The sequence below is a fragment of the Sciurus carolinensis genome, chromosome 13, assembly GCF_902686445.1.
Source record: "Sciurus carolinensis chromosome 13, mSciCar1.2, whole genome shotgun sequence".
NCBI classification, from domain to species: Eukaryota; Metazoa; Chordata; class Mammalia; order Rodentia; family Sciuridae; genus Sciurus; species Sciurus carolinensis.
In genome coordinates this window covers 13,859,442-13,874,753 of record NC_062225.1, presented here as the reverse complement: position 1 = coordinate 13,874,753, position 15,312 = coordinate 13,859,442, and the positions used below count along the sequence as shown (strand labels likewise).

Genomic DNA, 15,312 nt, shown 5'->3' with positions numbered 1-15,312 from the left:
CAGAACTCTTCTGACTTGATTAAACTAAAAGTCTACCTACTAGACACTACCACCCTGTTCAACCTTGCCTGACAACCGCCATTCTGCTGTCTCTGTGGAATCAGCTGCATCCCTCACATAAGTAGACAACACTCAATGTTTTGCCTTGGGCTTATTTCACTTAATATAATGTCATCAGTGTTCATCTCTGTCACAGCATGTGTCAGAATGTCCTTCCTTTTCAGGGTTGAATCATAATCCATCGTATGTGCATACCCCACTGTGTTTATCCACTCGTCTGTCCGTGCACGCTTAGTTTGCTTTTACCTTCTGGCTATTGTGAACAATGCTGTCGTGAACTGGGCACACTAATTTCTCTGACACCTGCTTTTGATACTATCCAGTATTTTTACCCAGAAGTGGAATAGCCAAATCATATAATCCTATGTTTAATTTTAAAAACAGCCTTAGCCTTTACTTTAAAATTGTTTATCTGTTTTAACATTCCTGTATTTTGTTTTTTTTTTTTGATTGACGTTTCTTTAAAATATCCAAGGAGATGAGTAAACCATAGCTATAATGCCTTTGCTCATGAGGCAGTTTAGTACCTCAGCATCTGAAACTCTTGTTTTGTAACTGAATTTTGGAGCAGTTTTTATTTAGATTTTTTGAATTAGGGATGCTCAACTGCTAAAGTTTACATAGATCTTGTAAAATCTGAAAAACTGAAATTTGTAAGTCTTCTGGTCCCAAGCATTTTGAATAAGGCCGACTCAACCTGCAGTGAATTCATTCAGAGCCATGAGGTCTAGTGTTCAGTGCTAATACAAAGAAAGTCATTTTGCAAACAGCAGATCTCTTCCTCCTCAACACATGCACTTTCTTCTGACTGTCTGGTGGGGGTGCATCTTTCTCAGGGGTGCTCCTTGAACAGCAGCATGCTTAGGGTTTTCATGTATTCAGAATGACGTCCCATCCCTTCCAGCTGTGTGCATGTAGTTCAAACTGGTCACGTGTTGCCACAAAAGGCACAAAAAAAAAAAAAAAAAAAAAAGAAATGCTCTTTGTAGGTTTCCTTGTTTCTTTTTTTCCAAATTGACCTCCATGTGGCATTGGGTCACCTCTGATGTGTGATAGTTTTTTGGAAGATGGATGGTGCTTATCTCTTCCTTACAAAATAGACTCTTGGGGCTGTGATCATTGTTTTCGTTTCCTGGTCCCTAAATCCTTTCATCTAGCAGTGTGAAGCATTCTGTGTGGGATTGGCACCTGTAGTCACTTGCTCTGCAGCAGCACCCCGGAACTTCCTGCTCGTTCTCTCCCTGGCTCAGAGCCCCTGAGCCAACCTCTCTGGCCTCTGGTTTGCACCATTCTACTCTCAACGCTATGACAGCAACATTTTTAGAGTTAAATGTAAGTGCGTTGGACATTGTTGACTCTCAGGGACCTTGTGGTCCCCCTGAGGGACCTCACCTTCCATTCTTGCAGTATGTGAACTTCTTTTTATTTGTTCTTTTTAGATATACTTGACCGTCATGTGTACTTTGACCTATCCTACATCCATGGAGTACAGCTTCCCTTCCTGTGGTTGTACAAGCTGTGGAGCTACACCAGGCGTATGTTCATATACGAACGTAGGAAATTGTGTGTGATTCAGTGTGTGAACTTGTGCAGTGCACTTGGCTGCCCCTGGCTCCCTGGTCCTCCTCTGGAGAAAAGTCAGGCTCCTTTTTGGTTATTCACATCTGAACAGTTAACCCTTTCAGTGGGTAGTTCAGGTTTTACAATTTTTTTTTTTTTTTTTTTTTTTTTTTGTAGTGCTGGGGATTTAAACTCATGGCCTCGTGCTTATGAGGCAGGCACTCTACCAACTAAGCTATATCCACAGCCCAGGTTTTACAATATTCACAGGACCACACAATCATCACCACAGCCACGGAACCTTTTATTACCATCCAAAGAAGCCTCACGTTCATGAGCAGCCACTCCTTATTTTTGTCTGTCAGCCTCCTGTGCGGACATTTCATGTAAATGAACCTGGCACCTTGTGGTCTTTGTGTCTGGCATCTTTCACTCAGCATGAGGTTTCCAAGCTCTGTCCATGCACACTTTCTGTTGATGGCTGAGTACTATCTACCCTCCTTGAGGGATGTGCCACATTTGGTGTGTCCATTGATCAACTGGTGGACATGGGGTAGTTTCCACCTTCAACTATGAATCTGCTGCTGTGTTTGTGTGCCAGTTAGTGGACGTCAGTTCTCAAGTGTGTTGGGCGCATTCACCTGGGAGGGAATGTCTGGGTAAACACTAGGTCCACTTTCAATGTTCGAGGGCTTCTGGCTGTTTGCCAATGTGAGAGCGTCATTTGGCCTTCCACGAGCAGCGTGCGAGGGCTCCACCTTCCCCACATCTCACCGATGGTCACCCCACTTGTCATCTAACTTCTCCACACATGGCCTTTGCTGCCATTTTTGGAGTACTTCTCAGTTATTCAAACCAGGATGGAATGCTTATTTGAGTTCATGAGTTTCTGAATTTCTTGCTGGTGGGGACAGCGGGCTCTGCTCCTTGCACTTGCTCAGAAGGTCAACTGAATGTCTGGATGGACCGTGGGGCTCACAGGCTCTGGAGGGGCATGACTTTTTTTTCTTTCAGTCACTAAACTATCACGTTGTGCCAGCGAGTTCAAAAGTGTTTTCTTTTCGATCTCGTGTCTGTTGACCTTTCCATATCTTGACCTCTCCCACCTCTCACCAGGGACCTTGAAACCCAAGCACAGAAGGAGCTGTTCTGAATCTTTTTCAGGCTACCAAGAAAGGAGAAGCTGCACACTGTGGTGGACTGCTCCTCTGGATGCCCTTCAGTCGGTTCCACACTGCAGGACACATGATTTTCCTCTGACAGCTCCACCTGCTTTGCCAGCAGAGAAGATGGCTGCTACAATGTTGTCCTTCTGCTCAGAGAGGTACACCCTGCCTCTCCCCTCTGCTTGACCTGCCGTGCACACACTTTGATGCACCCTTTCATCTTTTAACCCATGTGGTTGAGTCCATTTTCTGTTACTAAAACAGAATCCATGATGCCCTGTTTACTTATTAACCAAAAAAAAAAAAAAAAAAAAAAAAGGAAGAAAAGGCTTAATTAACTCCCAGTCCTGAGGCTCAAGAACATGGTGGTGGGTGAGCACCAGTGAGGGTGTTGTGGTGGACAGTGTCCCCTGGCAGGAGCATGAGTAGATGGAAACATCATGTGTGAAGACAGGAAGCCAGAGAATGGGGAGGGACCATTCTTTGTAACAACCCCTGTTGTGGGAATGAACCAGGTCCCATAATCCCTACTGAGGACTATTCTTCCAGTGACCCATCCATCCCCTACTAGGCCTCACCTCTTAAGGTTCCTCCACCGATTAATGCTGCCCCATTGGGGATCAAGCTTTCAACACAAGAACTTTCAGGGGACACACTCCAACTATATCCCAACCAGAGCAACTTGGGCCATCTGATGACCAGGTTCCAGGATGGAAGCGTGACCTGAATTATGCCATTACCCCTTCAGCCTTCCTTTCTTCTCTTGTTGCTATGGCAAGCGAAGGTTGCCTAGAAGTGATGGTAAGAACAACATACCCTAACCCCACACTGTTGATAAAGCTGTCATTCAAAAGTACATGCCTCGCAATTCAAGCTTTTCCTACAGCTCTTAGGAAGGGATCCTCCCCTTTTGTTGCCAAAAAAAGACAAAGGAAAAGGCAAACTATAAAAAGCTTCACCTTTAGAAAATAATGTGGCAAATTGGCGTTTATACTCTCGTGGAACTTGTGAAAGATTGAAAAATGCCTCCTTGTGTTGGGATCAGGACCATCCTATAACTCTGTGATTCTCTCATTGGAAACGGGAGTGTGGGCAAGCTGAGTTTGCTTCTGAATGCAAGCAGCTCGGCCTTGATCTCAGGCATCTCTGCTGAGGGGGTACCACAGCTGTTGCACATCAAGACCTCTGGGGTCTTGTTTCTGGTAGCATAGGTCCTGAGCCTGATTGGTTAGAAACCCAGTGTTTTTCCTCATATGATTTCCCACCTCCATCCCCTCCTTCTGCAGGAGATGTCTTCATTTTGCAAGCATTATTATCAGTGGAGCAAGAAATGGACATGGTGACCTACATACCTAAAAAATTGATTTTGGAATTGTGCATAGCATCAAATTTACCTTATAACCAATTTGTAAGTGGAATCCCACAGCATTGTCATTTTGTGACTTGTTTCTTCCACTACACAATGTCCTTAATGTTGATCCATCTCTTATCTGTTAGAATTCCCTTCCTTTGGAAGTCTTAATAATATTCCATGGTAGCCTAAACCACAGTTCCCTTATCCATTCATCTGTGCATGGAAGCTTGGGTTACTTCTACCTTTTGGTGATTGTGATTGATGCTCCCTTGCACACTTCTCAACCTTTACACCAGGTCCTTATTGCCATTATTCCATGTTAGATTAACTTCTGAGCATGTACGTGGAGGCCTGCCTTTCTTCTTTTTTGCGGTCCTTCCTGTGATTCCAATCTTTTTATTAGTGCCTTGCAATTATACATAACAGTGGGATTCATTGTTCCGTATTGGAACATGCACAGAACGTAATTGGTCAGTTCCGTTCTCCAGCACCTCCCCTTCACGTGCCGTCTTTTGCATCAGGTAGTGAGCATGGAGAAGATGGAGGACACCAGTCTGCTGCCCAGCCCCATCCTCATCAGCATCAGGAGCGAGATGGCCTTCCAGTTCATCGAGCTCAAGGATAGAGAGACCTTGGTGGAGACCCTGCTTGAGAGACTGAAGCAGGTCCACGCCAACCATCCTGTGCACTATGACACCTCAACCAATGACAAGGACATGGTAGGAGCCTGCAGCATGGTGGCTTTCCATGATGTGACAGTCCCCCTCTCACCACCTGTGTGTCAGTGGGCTCCAGAGGGCATGTGTAGGAAGGTGAACCCCCTTGGGTGTGAGGACACAATGTGCTAGAGATGATTGGGCCTCCAGTAGTCGGGGGTGTGAGTCTGGTGTCACCTCTGATGGGCTGGGTGTCCCGAGTGGGCATTGAACGCGATAGAGGGGCTGGTCGGGAATCACACCACTGTTTGGAGGGGTTGAGCTGGTGTCCCCCAGGTTCGTGGGGCTAGTGGTGTGCTCCCTGGGTGGGTGTGGATGAGACACGCCCCTCCACATCCAGAGGGATTGTCGTGCACCCCCACCTTCCTCACAGGCTGGGGTGCTGCCACACCCCAAGGTTGCAGGGTTGATGCCCTTTGGAACAGACAAAACCTGCTGAGAGAGATGCTCCCTCATTCTTAGGGTTGGATGACTGCAGAAAAGGACCTGGGCCTGCCAGAGCCTCACCTTCTAGAACTTTCATTGACATACTTTTAAAAACACATTTTAAACTAATACTTAATAATGGTGCATATTTTCCTCTTACTTTTTTTTTTTTGTTTTCTTTTAAAGGCTGAACACACATCACCTGTTTTGTACTTGACAAGCATGTGCAGTGAGCACAAGTTTGGGGATCTTGAAATGGTGTCCTGTCACAGCAGCAAGGAGCATGAAGACAAGAGCCCACCTCTGCACCCCGGACCCCTGACTGTTGTCCTCCAGGCTTTGGGCAGCCAGAACCCTGACTCCTACCTGGTTGGTGAGGCCACTCCTTCCCTTGTGTGCCATGGGCACTGGAGGCTGGGCAATGACCATGGAGGGTGTGGCACCTGAGCACCAGCTCCTCTTGCCCCGGGTGGAGAGGTGGCCGTGGACCTTGGGCAGCAAGGGCTCTCTTGAGGGCTCAGACAGCAGAGGGGGAGCCAGCCTTCCCCTGTCCGTTAGTGGCTCTCATGTCATTCCTGCCGTGTGACTTGGGCAGCGGGCGGTGCCGGCCCTGTGGGTTTTCAGGTGTCAACAAAGTGTTCCTCCCACTGGTCGGTGGCGTCTGTGAGCATCTCAGTGTCAGTTTCCTACATGTGTGTCTTGGGACAAAGGGCTGCCTGTCCTCTAGTTTTATGAACTAAAATTATTTTTGCTACATTCATACTTTTTTCTTTATATGGAAAATTTGAGGCGAACAGACTCCAATTTCGTAACTAGACTCTAAGTGGCAGTGAAGAGACTAGTTTTGACCTTGTCACTGCGTTGGGGACCAGGTGTGGCTGCAGACCTTATTACCCCACACTCCTTCTCAGTTACTGCAGGTCCTACAGCATCGATTGTTACTTTCATCAATCCAGACTGAACCTTTCTTTTCAGATGTGATGCATGCCCACACACACACACGGGGGGTATGGGTATATATATATATATGCGTGTGTATTTATTATGTATATATGTATTTACATTTGTGTAAACATATATATGATTATTTCCTTAATCTATAATTTCCTAAGTATTGAGCATATATGTATCCTCCAATTGCTGGAGAATGCAGGTTATTAAAAGCATTTCATCATAACCAACTGAAACTCTGTCTGAGCATGTGTGCTTGTATGTCTGTTGAGTGTGTGCATGTGTGTGCCTTCATGCATGTGAGTGTCATAATATCACTTCTCCCATCAGAAATTGAGTCAGAGAATGCAATCTGCCATACTCCCAAAACGAAAATGTCATTTTGATCGAATGAAACATTCTTTCATCTAGGGTTGAATGTTTCTGCTCGGAATTACTGGTAAAATGAATAGATTCAAACATGAAAGTGGATCAGAATACACAAACATATTTTAAATAACAAGGACTTAAGGTCAAATTATATATGGAATTGATGAGTAACCATTTTAGAAATCAATCTCATTGTTCATCCATGGTGCAATGCTTTAGCACTGCCCAGAGAGACAGGAGCAGATCCTTGTCCACAGGTTCCAGCGGTGACCTCGCACCTGAGTTGCCTCATAAGAGGGAGGTTGGGGAGGGATCCAATCATCATTTTCCTCCTGAGGGTAGGTCCTCTTCCTGAGGACAAATTCTCTCCTGACATGGGGATTCATCCCATAAAAGACGTTGGCATTCTTTGGAATCTTCATTTCTGGGGAGAGACGGGTACAGGTTCAATAGGTGGGACTCGAGACATGCAGAGCAGGACACCCCAACATCTGACAGCCTCTGCCAGGAAAGGCCTGAGCCACAGCCCTGAGAGCTGTCCAGATCAGCTCCAATACCACCAGACACATCCTCAACCGTCCTCCCAGGGGAAAAACTAGGTCTAGGACATCACCAGGACTAATGCCTGTTGCCTCCAAAGGCTTTGGGCTCCAGAAGATCACAGTTCCTCTTGATTGTGCCAAAGCATACCCCTAGGGATTACATCTGAAATCTTACACAGGTGACTCATGTGCTCAAGGTTTCACCCCCAGTTCAGCAAGGTTTACTGGTGGGTTTTGGGGGAAGCACTCCATGATGAGTGCTCTGATGTGATCATGAACTACTCAGTCAAGATGAAGACAACACTAAGCAGTGGGAGAAATGGAAGAAGGTTGGGCATGGATGGAGGAAGACCTGAAGAGGGAGAGGCCCTCAGCACACATATATTTTTGCTGGGGCTCCTCTTTCTTTTGTCTTTTTTTTTTTTTTTTTCAGTACTGGATATTGAACCCATGGCCTTGGGCTTGGGAGGCAAGCACTCTACCAAATGAGCTATATCCCCAGTCCTGGGGGCTCCTCTTAATCCTCATTCTCCTAGTAGTAGTCCTCCTCTTCTTCCCATCTTTCTCTCCTTCCCTCTCTCACTCTCCTTATATCCCATTCTATCAGCTGGTTGGCAAGTTCTCCATAGCTTGCAGGTGCCACACGCTCTGCCACAATGCACAGTCTCAGTTCAGAACCAAATGGAATGCTATGAAAGCCAGAGCCAAAACAGGAGTCCCCTGCTAAGTTATTTTCCCCAAGTATTTGACAGGGAGGAAAGTATGACCAACTGAGACACCTCGTGTTAGCCATGTTCTGCCATTGTTGCTAGCCAGCTCCACGTGGACCAGGCATCCTACAAGGGAGGCCACATCCCAAATGCTGCCCTGCTGAGATCAATCATTCCAAAGGACCAGGAAAGGGACGGCTTTGCTTCCACAATTTCCTATGGTCCAGGGATACACCAACCCCCAGTGGGTTTCAGATGGCCAGCGAGTCCCTGGTCTGAACACCTGTCTCCTGCCACCCTCCTCTAAAAAGGGCCTGTTCTCTATTTGGGTTTGGATGGGTGTACCTGTGCTATGAATTTCCGAGCCTACCAAGGCTTTAGCCTTCTACTTCCATGAACTCTACTCACTTAACAGAATTAGTGGATTAGGATATGAGAGAATGTTTCAGAGGCTGGTTTTGGATGTGGTTTTCAGTGTGGACAGAAAGGGGATCATGGCTGCTGCAGGGTTTTGGCTCACACAAAAGAAAACAGCAATGGCATTAATTACAGGTCAGCTTTGTGGCATACGTGCCTAGGAAGCCCTCATCTGATTTTAGTGAGGGAAAATAACCTGGCTTCTACTGATTCCATCTAGGCAAGTGGACTCAGGCACAGAAGGCTTGGTCATTTGTGCAGTGTCAGACTGTTGAGGCTGTCTCGCAGTCTGTTCTTTTTTCAGATTTCGTCCTGTTCCTGCTTGCTAGAATACTGACAATGCTCTGCACAGGGAGTGGTTTCTGGTCATGGAGAAGGCTTTCAATAGTACTGCTTCAGTCCACAAATGCATCAAGTGCATCCTTAGCCCCTGTGTTCCCATCTTCCTCTGCAAACACTCCTCTCAGTGAGCCCTGGGGTCACATGGGCCCTGCAAGAATGCTTTCTTCCTTGCTCCTCATTGATGTCAGCATTGAATGTCTGTTGCTGTCCAGGGTTGGACACCTGGTGGGGAGGTGCACTAGCCCCTGGGACTGATCAGAGAACCTAGAGACCTTTGCAGCAGTGCCAGTGTGGTTTTCTGTGTGCACCAGGCCCACCAGGCCCTGTTGGAGTGTTCTTCTGGGTCAGATTCTACTCTTTTGGGCTACGACTTGACCTGAGTGCACTTCCTCAACATGGCTTCCCACCATCTGATTGTTCCACTTACTGTGCTGTTGGGAGATGATTTGTCCCAGTTCATAGTCTTCTGGGTCCTCCTCCATCAACAAGTGATGTTCCAGGGCCCTGCGAATGACAGCAGGAGCCCTGTCGTTGCATGTCACCTGCATCAACGTGGGAGATAGGCCTTGAGGAAATGGGCCTTGGGGTGGCTACCCAAGAACAGTGTCAGGGACATTCAGGGAGAAGCTCAGCTCTAAATACAGGGGCACCATCATTACTCACTACTCCACTACCTGAGGGTGGCCTCCTGGTAATCGCCTGGGGCCTTCCTCAGGGCTATGACACCAATCCTCCTACAACGGTCTGCCTGGCCCTGCCATTGCCCTTTGTGGAGCCACATTTCACGCAGGGTCAAAGGACGCCACAGCCTGGGTAGAGAAACACTCTCATGCCACCACGATGGAAGGAATGGACCAGTGACCTCCTCCCTACCAGGGCTGTTGCAGAATGCAGGGTGAATTTGGAGGTGGCCCAGGCAGAAACCCAAGAGAGTTTGGTTGTGACTGCCAGGGCACAGAACACACTCAGGCAGAAGACCAATGATAGCCGTGAGAACTCCTGGCCTCCAGAGGCTCAGTACTGCCTGGGATGGAGGAGGACACCTCACTCAGCCAGGGTGGCATGGGAACGGGCCCCTGTACAGCACCTCCCTGGGGGCGGAGTGTGCTCCATCCACATGAATATCGCTTCTACAGCGAGACCCTCGGCGCCCTGTTCAAGGGGTAGGAAGAATCTGGTGTTGCTCTCCTCCTCCATGTGCACCAGCATTCTCCATCCCACACAGTGCAGCCTGCATCCTGCATCCTGCATGCTGTCCTTTCCTCACCTCCCACCAAGACCTGCCCCTGCACTTCTGGTCTGCACACTGCCATCCAACACACACACTCCCTCACAAACGGGTGTGGAAATGGTCGCACTCTCCCTCAACTCAGGTCAAGCCCTTAACAGTGACCTCTCTCTTCTTTATTCCCATCTCTCTTTCCTGACCATTGAAAAACTCCTAATAAAGAGGGCAAGAGTAGCCCATGGTATGGGATTTGTGTTTGCTCCCTACCGTGGGATAGCACCAGGGGACACCTCTTCTGTCAGGCTTACCAGGACAGTCTTGCCATCCTTTGCACTCTGCTGCTCTAGCCTGATGTTTATGAGGCAGCTGTCTTTCACCTGTTTCTTGGACCGGGGCCGTGAGCATCTGCCCATTATGCATCCGATGGCCCTGGATTTCTTCATGTGTTTTGTGGCCATGGGCTTGGGCCTAGCCTTTTGAGAAGAGATGTGACTGGAGGCTGGGCTGATGTTACACACCATGGCTGAGGCCTCACAAGTTGATTGTGACAACTGTGGGGGATGGAATATCAGCAAAGGCCAGAAACTGATGGCCACCCCCACCTGTGCTCATGCAGGAGACAGCCCTGCCAGCAGGCTTACCAGGATGCACTGTGAATCCCTCCTGGTCTGCTCCTCCAGGTGGACCTGTAGGGAGCTGCTGTCTTCTGCCTGCTCGTTGTAATGAGGCAGTAGGGAACTGCTGTTGGTGACAGTATTGGTACCAGAGTCCTTGCTTTCAGTGGCCTGGGGCAGTGGTCTGGCTGCCACTGAAGAGCTGCTGCTCACAGCTGGTGGGATTGTGGGAGTCACTGAAGAAGTGGACTCCAAGAACTGTGGGGGATGGAAACATCAGCAGAGCCCAGAAACTGTCAGTCACCCCCACCTGTCAGGTTGCTCTGTGGGCATTCTAGAACACATGTCCAGGAGCTGAGGCTTTTGTCACGCTGGTGGATGTGAAGGAGCACCAGGGGTAAAGAGGGAATAAGGTGGGTGTTTACCTCCTTTGTCTTGCTGTTGGCCCACCTCCTGGTGAGTCTTTTCCTGAGGACAAAATCAAAGTCCACGCAGGGATTGATGGCATAGAACACATTGCCCTCAGCAGGGATCCTCAGCACTGGAGAGGGCGGGGCAGAGGTCGGAAGGTGAGTGACACTCAAGGAGTACACAACAGAACACCCCCCATGACTGATAGCCTCTGGCAGGTCAGGCTTAGCTCTAGACCTGAGGGCCTTCCAATCTAGATAATGTTCCACCAAAGGCATCCTCAGGGACTTTCCCTGAGGAAGGAGTATGCATGGAATCTAAACCAATCTACCAGCTTCCAACAGAAAGCACCCTGAACCCCAGGACATCTCTGTTCAGCTAGAACCTACCACGGAGACCATGCTGGAGTTTGCATCATGATTTGCCATCAGTGGCTCCTGTGTTGGAGCTGCAGTGTTCACACATGGGTTTCGGGAAATCATGTGATGGTGGATGCTTTGACCTTGCAGTAGAATAATACAGTCATACATGAAGACACTAATGGGAGATGGTATAAATTGGAGGTGTGTTGGTCATGGACTGAGGATGTCCACAGGAAGCTTGTGCCTTCAGGAACCATTTTTTTATTTTTTGAATCGGCATATTCTTCATTTCCTCCTCATCATTCTCCTTTGCATTCAGAGTTTTTTCAAACCAAACTCAATTTAAATTTATGGGAGCACAGTGTCTATAGCAATTAGACAAATATATTTCAAACATCTGATGAGAAAAAGAAACATGGAGCCCAATAATGCAAAACAGTGTTTATAAGAGAGAAATCATGAAGTGGGAAGAATAACACAATTCTTCTATCAGCACCTCTTGCTCTTGTAAACGTTACTTAACACAAATGAAGAGGACTCCTCTGACAAACAACCAAAATAACTTCTTGCTAGCATACCCTTACCCCCAAATAATTAATTTTACAATGAAAAAGAAAGGAAACACTTGGGAAATTTTCAATTGTGATGACTTAGAACAAGTCTTCATGAGATTACTAACTACTTTGGGGCAACTGATGTCAGGAAGGTGAAAGGAAAATAAAATTGTAGAGATCCTGTTTGGTAATGTACAGAAGTGATAAATACAAAGTTCATACCATCAATAGAGGCTCCTTCAGAGAGGAGAACAATTCATATATTCAATCTGTTTCTTGTTATATTCTTGTTTGTGTTTCTTGATCTTGTGTTGTTGTTGTTCTTCTTCTTCTACTTAATGATGTTCTTGTTCTTCATCTTCTACTTCTGGTTGTGGTCTTCTTCATGTTCTTCTTCTTCACTTTTCCCTTCTTCAACTCCTTTTCCTTTATGTCCACCTACTCCTCTTCTTCTTGCTCCTCATCCTTCCTTTATCCCTCTCCAGTGCCCTTTTTCCAAGCTGTGAAGTGTTCTATTGCTTCACACGTGTCTGCCAGATATGACCTCTGTCCCAAAACACCTACATGGTGTCCAATCACACGAATGGAAAGATCGGAAGGCAGGTGCCTAAAGTGAGATTTCTTCATTCAAGAACTTTTCTCAAGTACTTGTCACTGTCCTGAAAGGCTGCCTAAATTGACAGCCAGGCATTGCTTATCTCCTCTGCCCCTCATGGATATGAAGTTTACAAAGCCTGATCAGGTCCAGGGGAGGACATGGATAGGGAGGCCCAGCAGTCCCAGGGTGAACTGATTTACACTCCCATCATTGCACTTTGTTTCTACAAATGACCCACCACACTCTGGTTGTTTTTCAGGCCAGAGCCCTCTTTCTTTGGCTGGTGCATTGTCCTGAGCCCACAGGAAGTCACTTCTCCCCACCATCGGGTGGACCCACTTACTCTTATGCTCCGACACAATCTGAAGCAGTTCAAAGTCCTCTGGATCCTCCTCATTCAGCAAGTGTTCTTGTAAGGCTCCTGCGTATGACCGCAGGTGCCCTATCCTGGCAGGTCACCTGATCAGGGTTGGAGAAACTCATCAGAGAATGAGTTTTGGAGTAGCCACCCAGAGCACAATGGTCAAAGTCATTCAGGAGACAGCTTAGCTCTTAAGACGAGGGCACCATGTGTCATCATGCTACCTGGGGCCTTCGAGAGTTCATGTGGGATCTTCCTAGGTGCTTCTAACCCCATCCTGGTACAACAGTCAGGTTGTCCCTGCTATGTCCTTCTGATAAAAGGGTGCAAATACCTAACAGCCTCTCTACAGATACACTTGGCCCAACAAGATGGGAGGAATAGTCCAGTTTTCTCCTGTATCCCATCTCTGCTCTGAGAATCATGCTCCCTTTGTGGGTGGTCCAGGCAGGAACCCTACACCCCTTAGTCCTGACAGACAGGATATAAAACAGACTCAGCAACTAGAGTATGCTTGTGACTCTTTTATGATAGCCAGGAGACTGTTGGGCTCCATGGCCTCATTGCTCGATGTGGTGTAATGCAGTATGGACCCCAGTGAGGCAATGTTTGAACAGGGCTCCTCTGTCACTGGACACATGGAGAGTTAGGGCTTAAACCCCACACCCAGAAAAATTCTGCAAAGGGAGCTGCTAGCTCCCTATTTAGGTCTGTGCAAAGTATGACACTCATGTTTTCTTGAAAAACCCCAGTTGTCTGTGACCTGCAATAACCTAACCTCAGCATGCTAAGGAGGATCCCTTCCACTCCACATATGCCTTCCAGCACACAGGAGTTATGACTGCTGCATCCTCTGCACAAACCTCCAAGGGTCCAACTCACTCTAGACACCAGGCTTCAGAGAGCAGCCTGCACCCTATGCGTTCCTCTGACCTCATCTGAGCACAGCCCGTACCCCTGCACTTCCAGGCTGCAAACCCCACACCCTGCAGGCCCACTCACACCTGGAGCTGGGGCACGCTGCTGCTCTCCCTCATCTCAGGTCAGCTTCTCAACACTGACCTCTGTCTTCTTCATCCTCTTCAATCTTATTTGACCTTCCAGAAGCTCTAATTCACGAAGGCAGGCCTAGTGCAAGCTATGTTCTCTGCCTTCCCCAGTGAGGGCACCCAGGGATCCCCTGCTGAATGGCTCACCACGATGCTCTTATACTCCATTCGCCTTTGATTTTCTAGATGGACATGAATGGAGCAGCTGTCTCCCACTCGCTGGTTGTACAGAGGTACCATGGAGCTTGGAGCAGAGGCCACGGAGGAACTGGACTTGAGCTCTGCCTTTGGGGATGGTGCTGCTCCTTCACTGGCCACCAGAGCAGCTCCTTGATGAGGCTCTAGCCCTGGGGTGGGCATTGGAAGTGAGCCTGTAGCTAGAGGAGAAAAGATTCCAACATGACAACCTGGCCATGAGTTTTGCAAAAACAGACAATCCACACTGTCTGCCATGAAGATCTCAGCCCCGGAACCCATGCTGGACATCTGCCCAGACAGGGGCATGGCCTGAGTGGACAATGGCTTCTCCTTGTTACAAGCCCAACACCAGCCATACAGATTCCACCCTCTGGGACCAAACTCTGACCTCTCTAGACCCTTATGTACACACCCTGGGCCTCCTGGCACTCAGGCTCTGCCTCGCTGGACTTGCCATCCTCCAGCTGGGCCAGCAGGTGGTGTACTTGGTGCTCCAGATTCAAGCCACCCATGTACAGTTGCAGGTAAGGCAGCAGCAGCTGGAGAATCACGAGGCCTGGAGGCTGATGGAAAGCCTCGCTGTACTGCTCCATCCAGGCACCCGGGTTGATGGGCACGGCACTGTGAGCAAGCAGGTGTGCAGTCAGCAGAAGCCTGGACGCTCTTACCCCACAGCCCCCACCACCAAAATGGGCCTTGGCAGCCTCTGCCTTTCCTGTCTCTGCACAGGCCAGTCCTCCACAGCCAAGACACGGTGGCTGTACACAGTGACAGGACAACTCTCTGGACAAAAAACTTACACCCAAAGACGTCTAGAACCATGGCGTGACCAGCTCTCCCATTCTCGGGAGGCCACACCCTCTTCATGGTTTGCTACATGCTCTCCAACCTGACAGGCACCACCCAGAAGGGTCTGTGCTCAGGTCCATTACTAGCAGGGCTCCAGGGACACCTCATTCCCTGGTTGGACGGCTTTGCTTCCTCATTCTCTGAGAGCTCTCACTGAGTTCCCCTGAGAATCAAGTGATCTGTCCTTTTCAAAGAGTGAAGACTACATCTTTGTGGCCCTGGGAGAGGACAGGGAGGGAAAGTCACACTGGGATGAGGTATGGTGGGATCAATTGTCCCAGGAGATTCCTCTGAGGCTAGAGTTTCCTCTCAGTTCCTCGGGTGACCATGAGTCCACCTAGAGCTCTCTGCCTTCCTCCTCCTACAGTTGAGGCCCCAGACCTTTGACTGCATGCACCCAACACAATTGCAGGAAGCAGGGTTTGCTCAGCCTTCCCAAGTCCAATAACCTGGCAGCTTCCTACTCTGGAAACAG

General features: G+C 48.3%; 3 protein-coding genes across 6 annotated transcripts; 1 reads left to right on the top strand and 2 right to left on the bottom strand.

Moving 5' to 3' along the window:
• The first annotated feature begins 1,553 nt into the window (after window positions 1–1,553).
• On the top strand, window positions 1,554–6,395 carry LOC124963331 (TBC1 domain family member 8-like). 3 transcript variants are annotated; one of them, XM_047522994.1, is made up of 5 exons: window positions 1,554–1,757; window positions 1,873–2,944; window positions 4,073–4,194; window positions 4,662–4,859; window positions 5,469–6,395. In XM_047522994.1, exons 3-5 carry the CDS (start codon window positions 4,117–4,119, stop codon window positions 5,727–5,729), a joined length of 537 nt encoding a protein of 178 aa, XP_047378950.1. In that variant the 5' UTR covers window positions 1,554–1,757; window positions 1,873–2,944; window positions 4,073–4,116; the 3' UTR covers window positions 5,730–6,395. The 3 variants fall into 3 exon arrangements, 2 of the variants coding, with proteins under 2 accessions (XP_047378950.1, XP_047378951.1); XR_007104710.1 differs by lacking the exons at window positions 4,073–4,194; window positions 5,469–6,395 and having other exon boundaries at window positions 4,662–4,961; XM_047522995.1 differs by lacking the exons at window positions 1,554–1,757; window positions 1,873–2,944 and having other exon boundaries at window positions 3,419–4,194.
• Window positions 6,396–6,755: 360 nt separating this feature from the next.
• On the bottom strand, window positions 6,756–12,706 carry LOC124963544 (ral guanine nucleotide dissociation stimulator-like). Its single transcript, XM_047523286.1, has 6 exons — window positions 12,619–12,706; window positions 10,881–10,996; window positions 10,483–10,713; window positions 10,150–10,392; window positions 9,041–9,155; window positions 6,756–7,026 (listed from the first exon to the last, which is right to left on the bottom strand). The coding sequence occupies exons 1-6, from the start codon at window positions 12,704–12,706 to the stop codon at window positions 6,818–6,820; spliced, it is 1,002 nt and encodes a 333-aa protein (XP_047379242.1). The 3' UTR covers window positions 6,756–6,817.
• LOC124963421 (ral guanine nucleotide dissociation stimulator-like) lies at window positions 11,707–14,834 on the bottom strand. 2 transcript variants are annotated; one of them, XM_047523159.1, is made up of 3 exons: window positions 14,401–14,834; window positions 13,938–14,167; window positions 11,707–12,839 (listed from the first exon to the last, which is right to left on the bottom strand). In XM_047523159.1, exons 1-3 carry the CDS (start codon window positions 14,579–14,581, stop codon window positions 12,774–12,776), a joined length of 477 nt encoding a protein of 158 aa, XP_047379115.1. In that variant the 5' UTR covers window positions 14,582–14,834; the 3' UTR covers window positions 11,707–12,773. The 2 variants fall into 2 exon arrangements, with proteins under 2 accessions (XP_047379115.1, XP_047379113.1); XM_047523157.1 differs by lacking the exon at window positions 11,707–12,839 and having other exon boundaries at window positions 12,857–14,167.
• Between the last annotated feature and the right edge of the window lie 478 nt (window positions 14,835–15,312).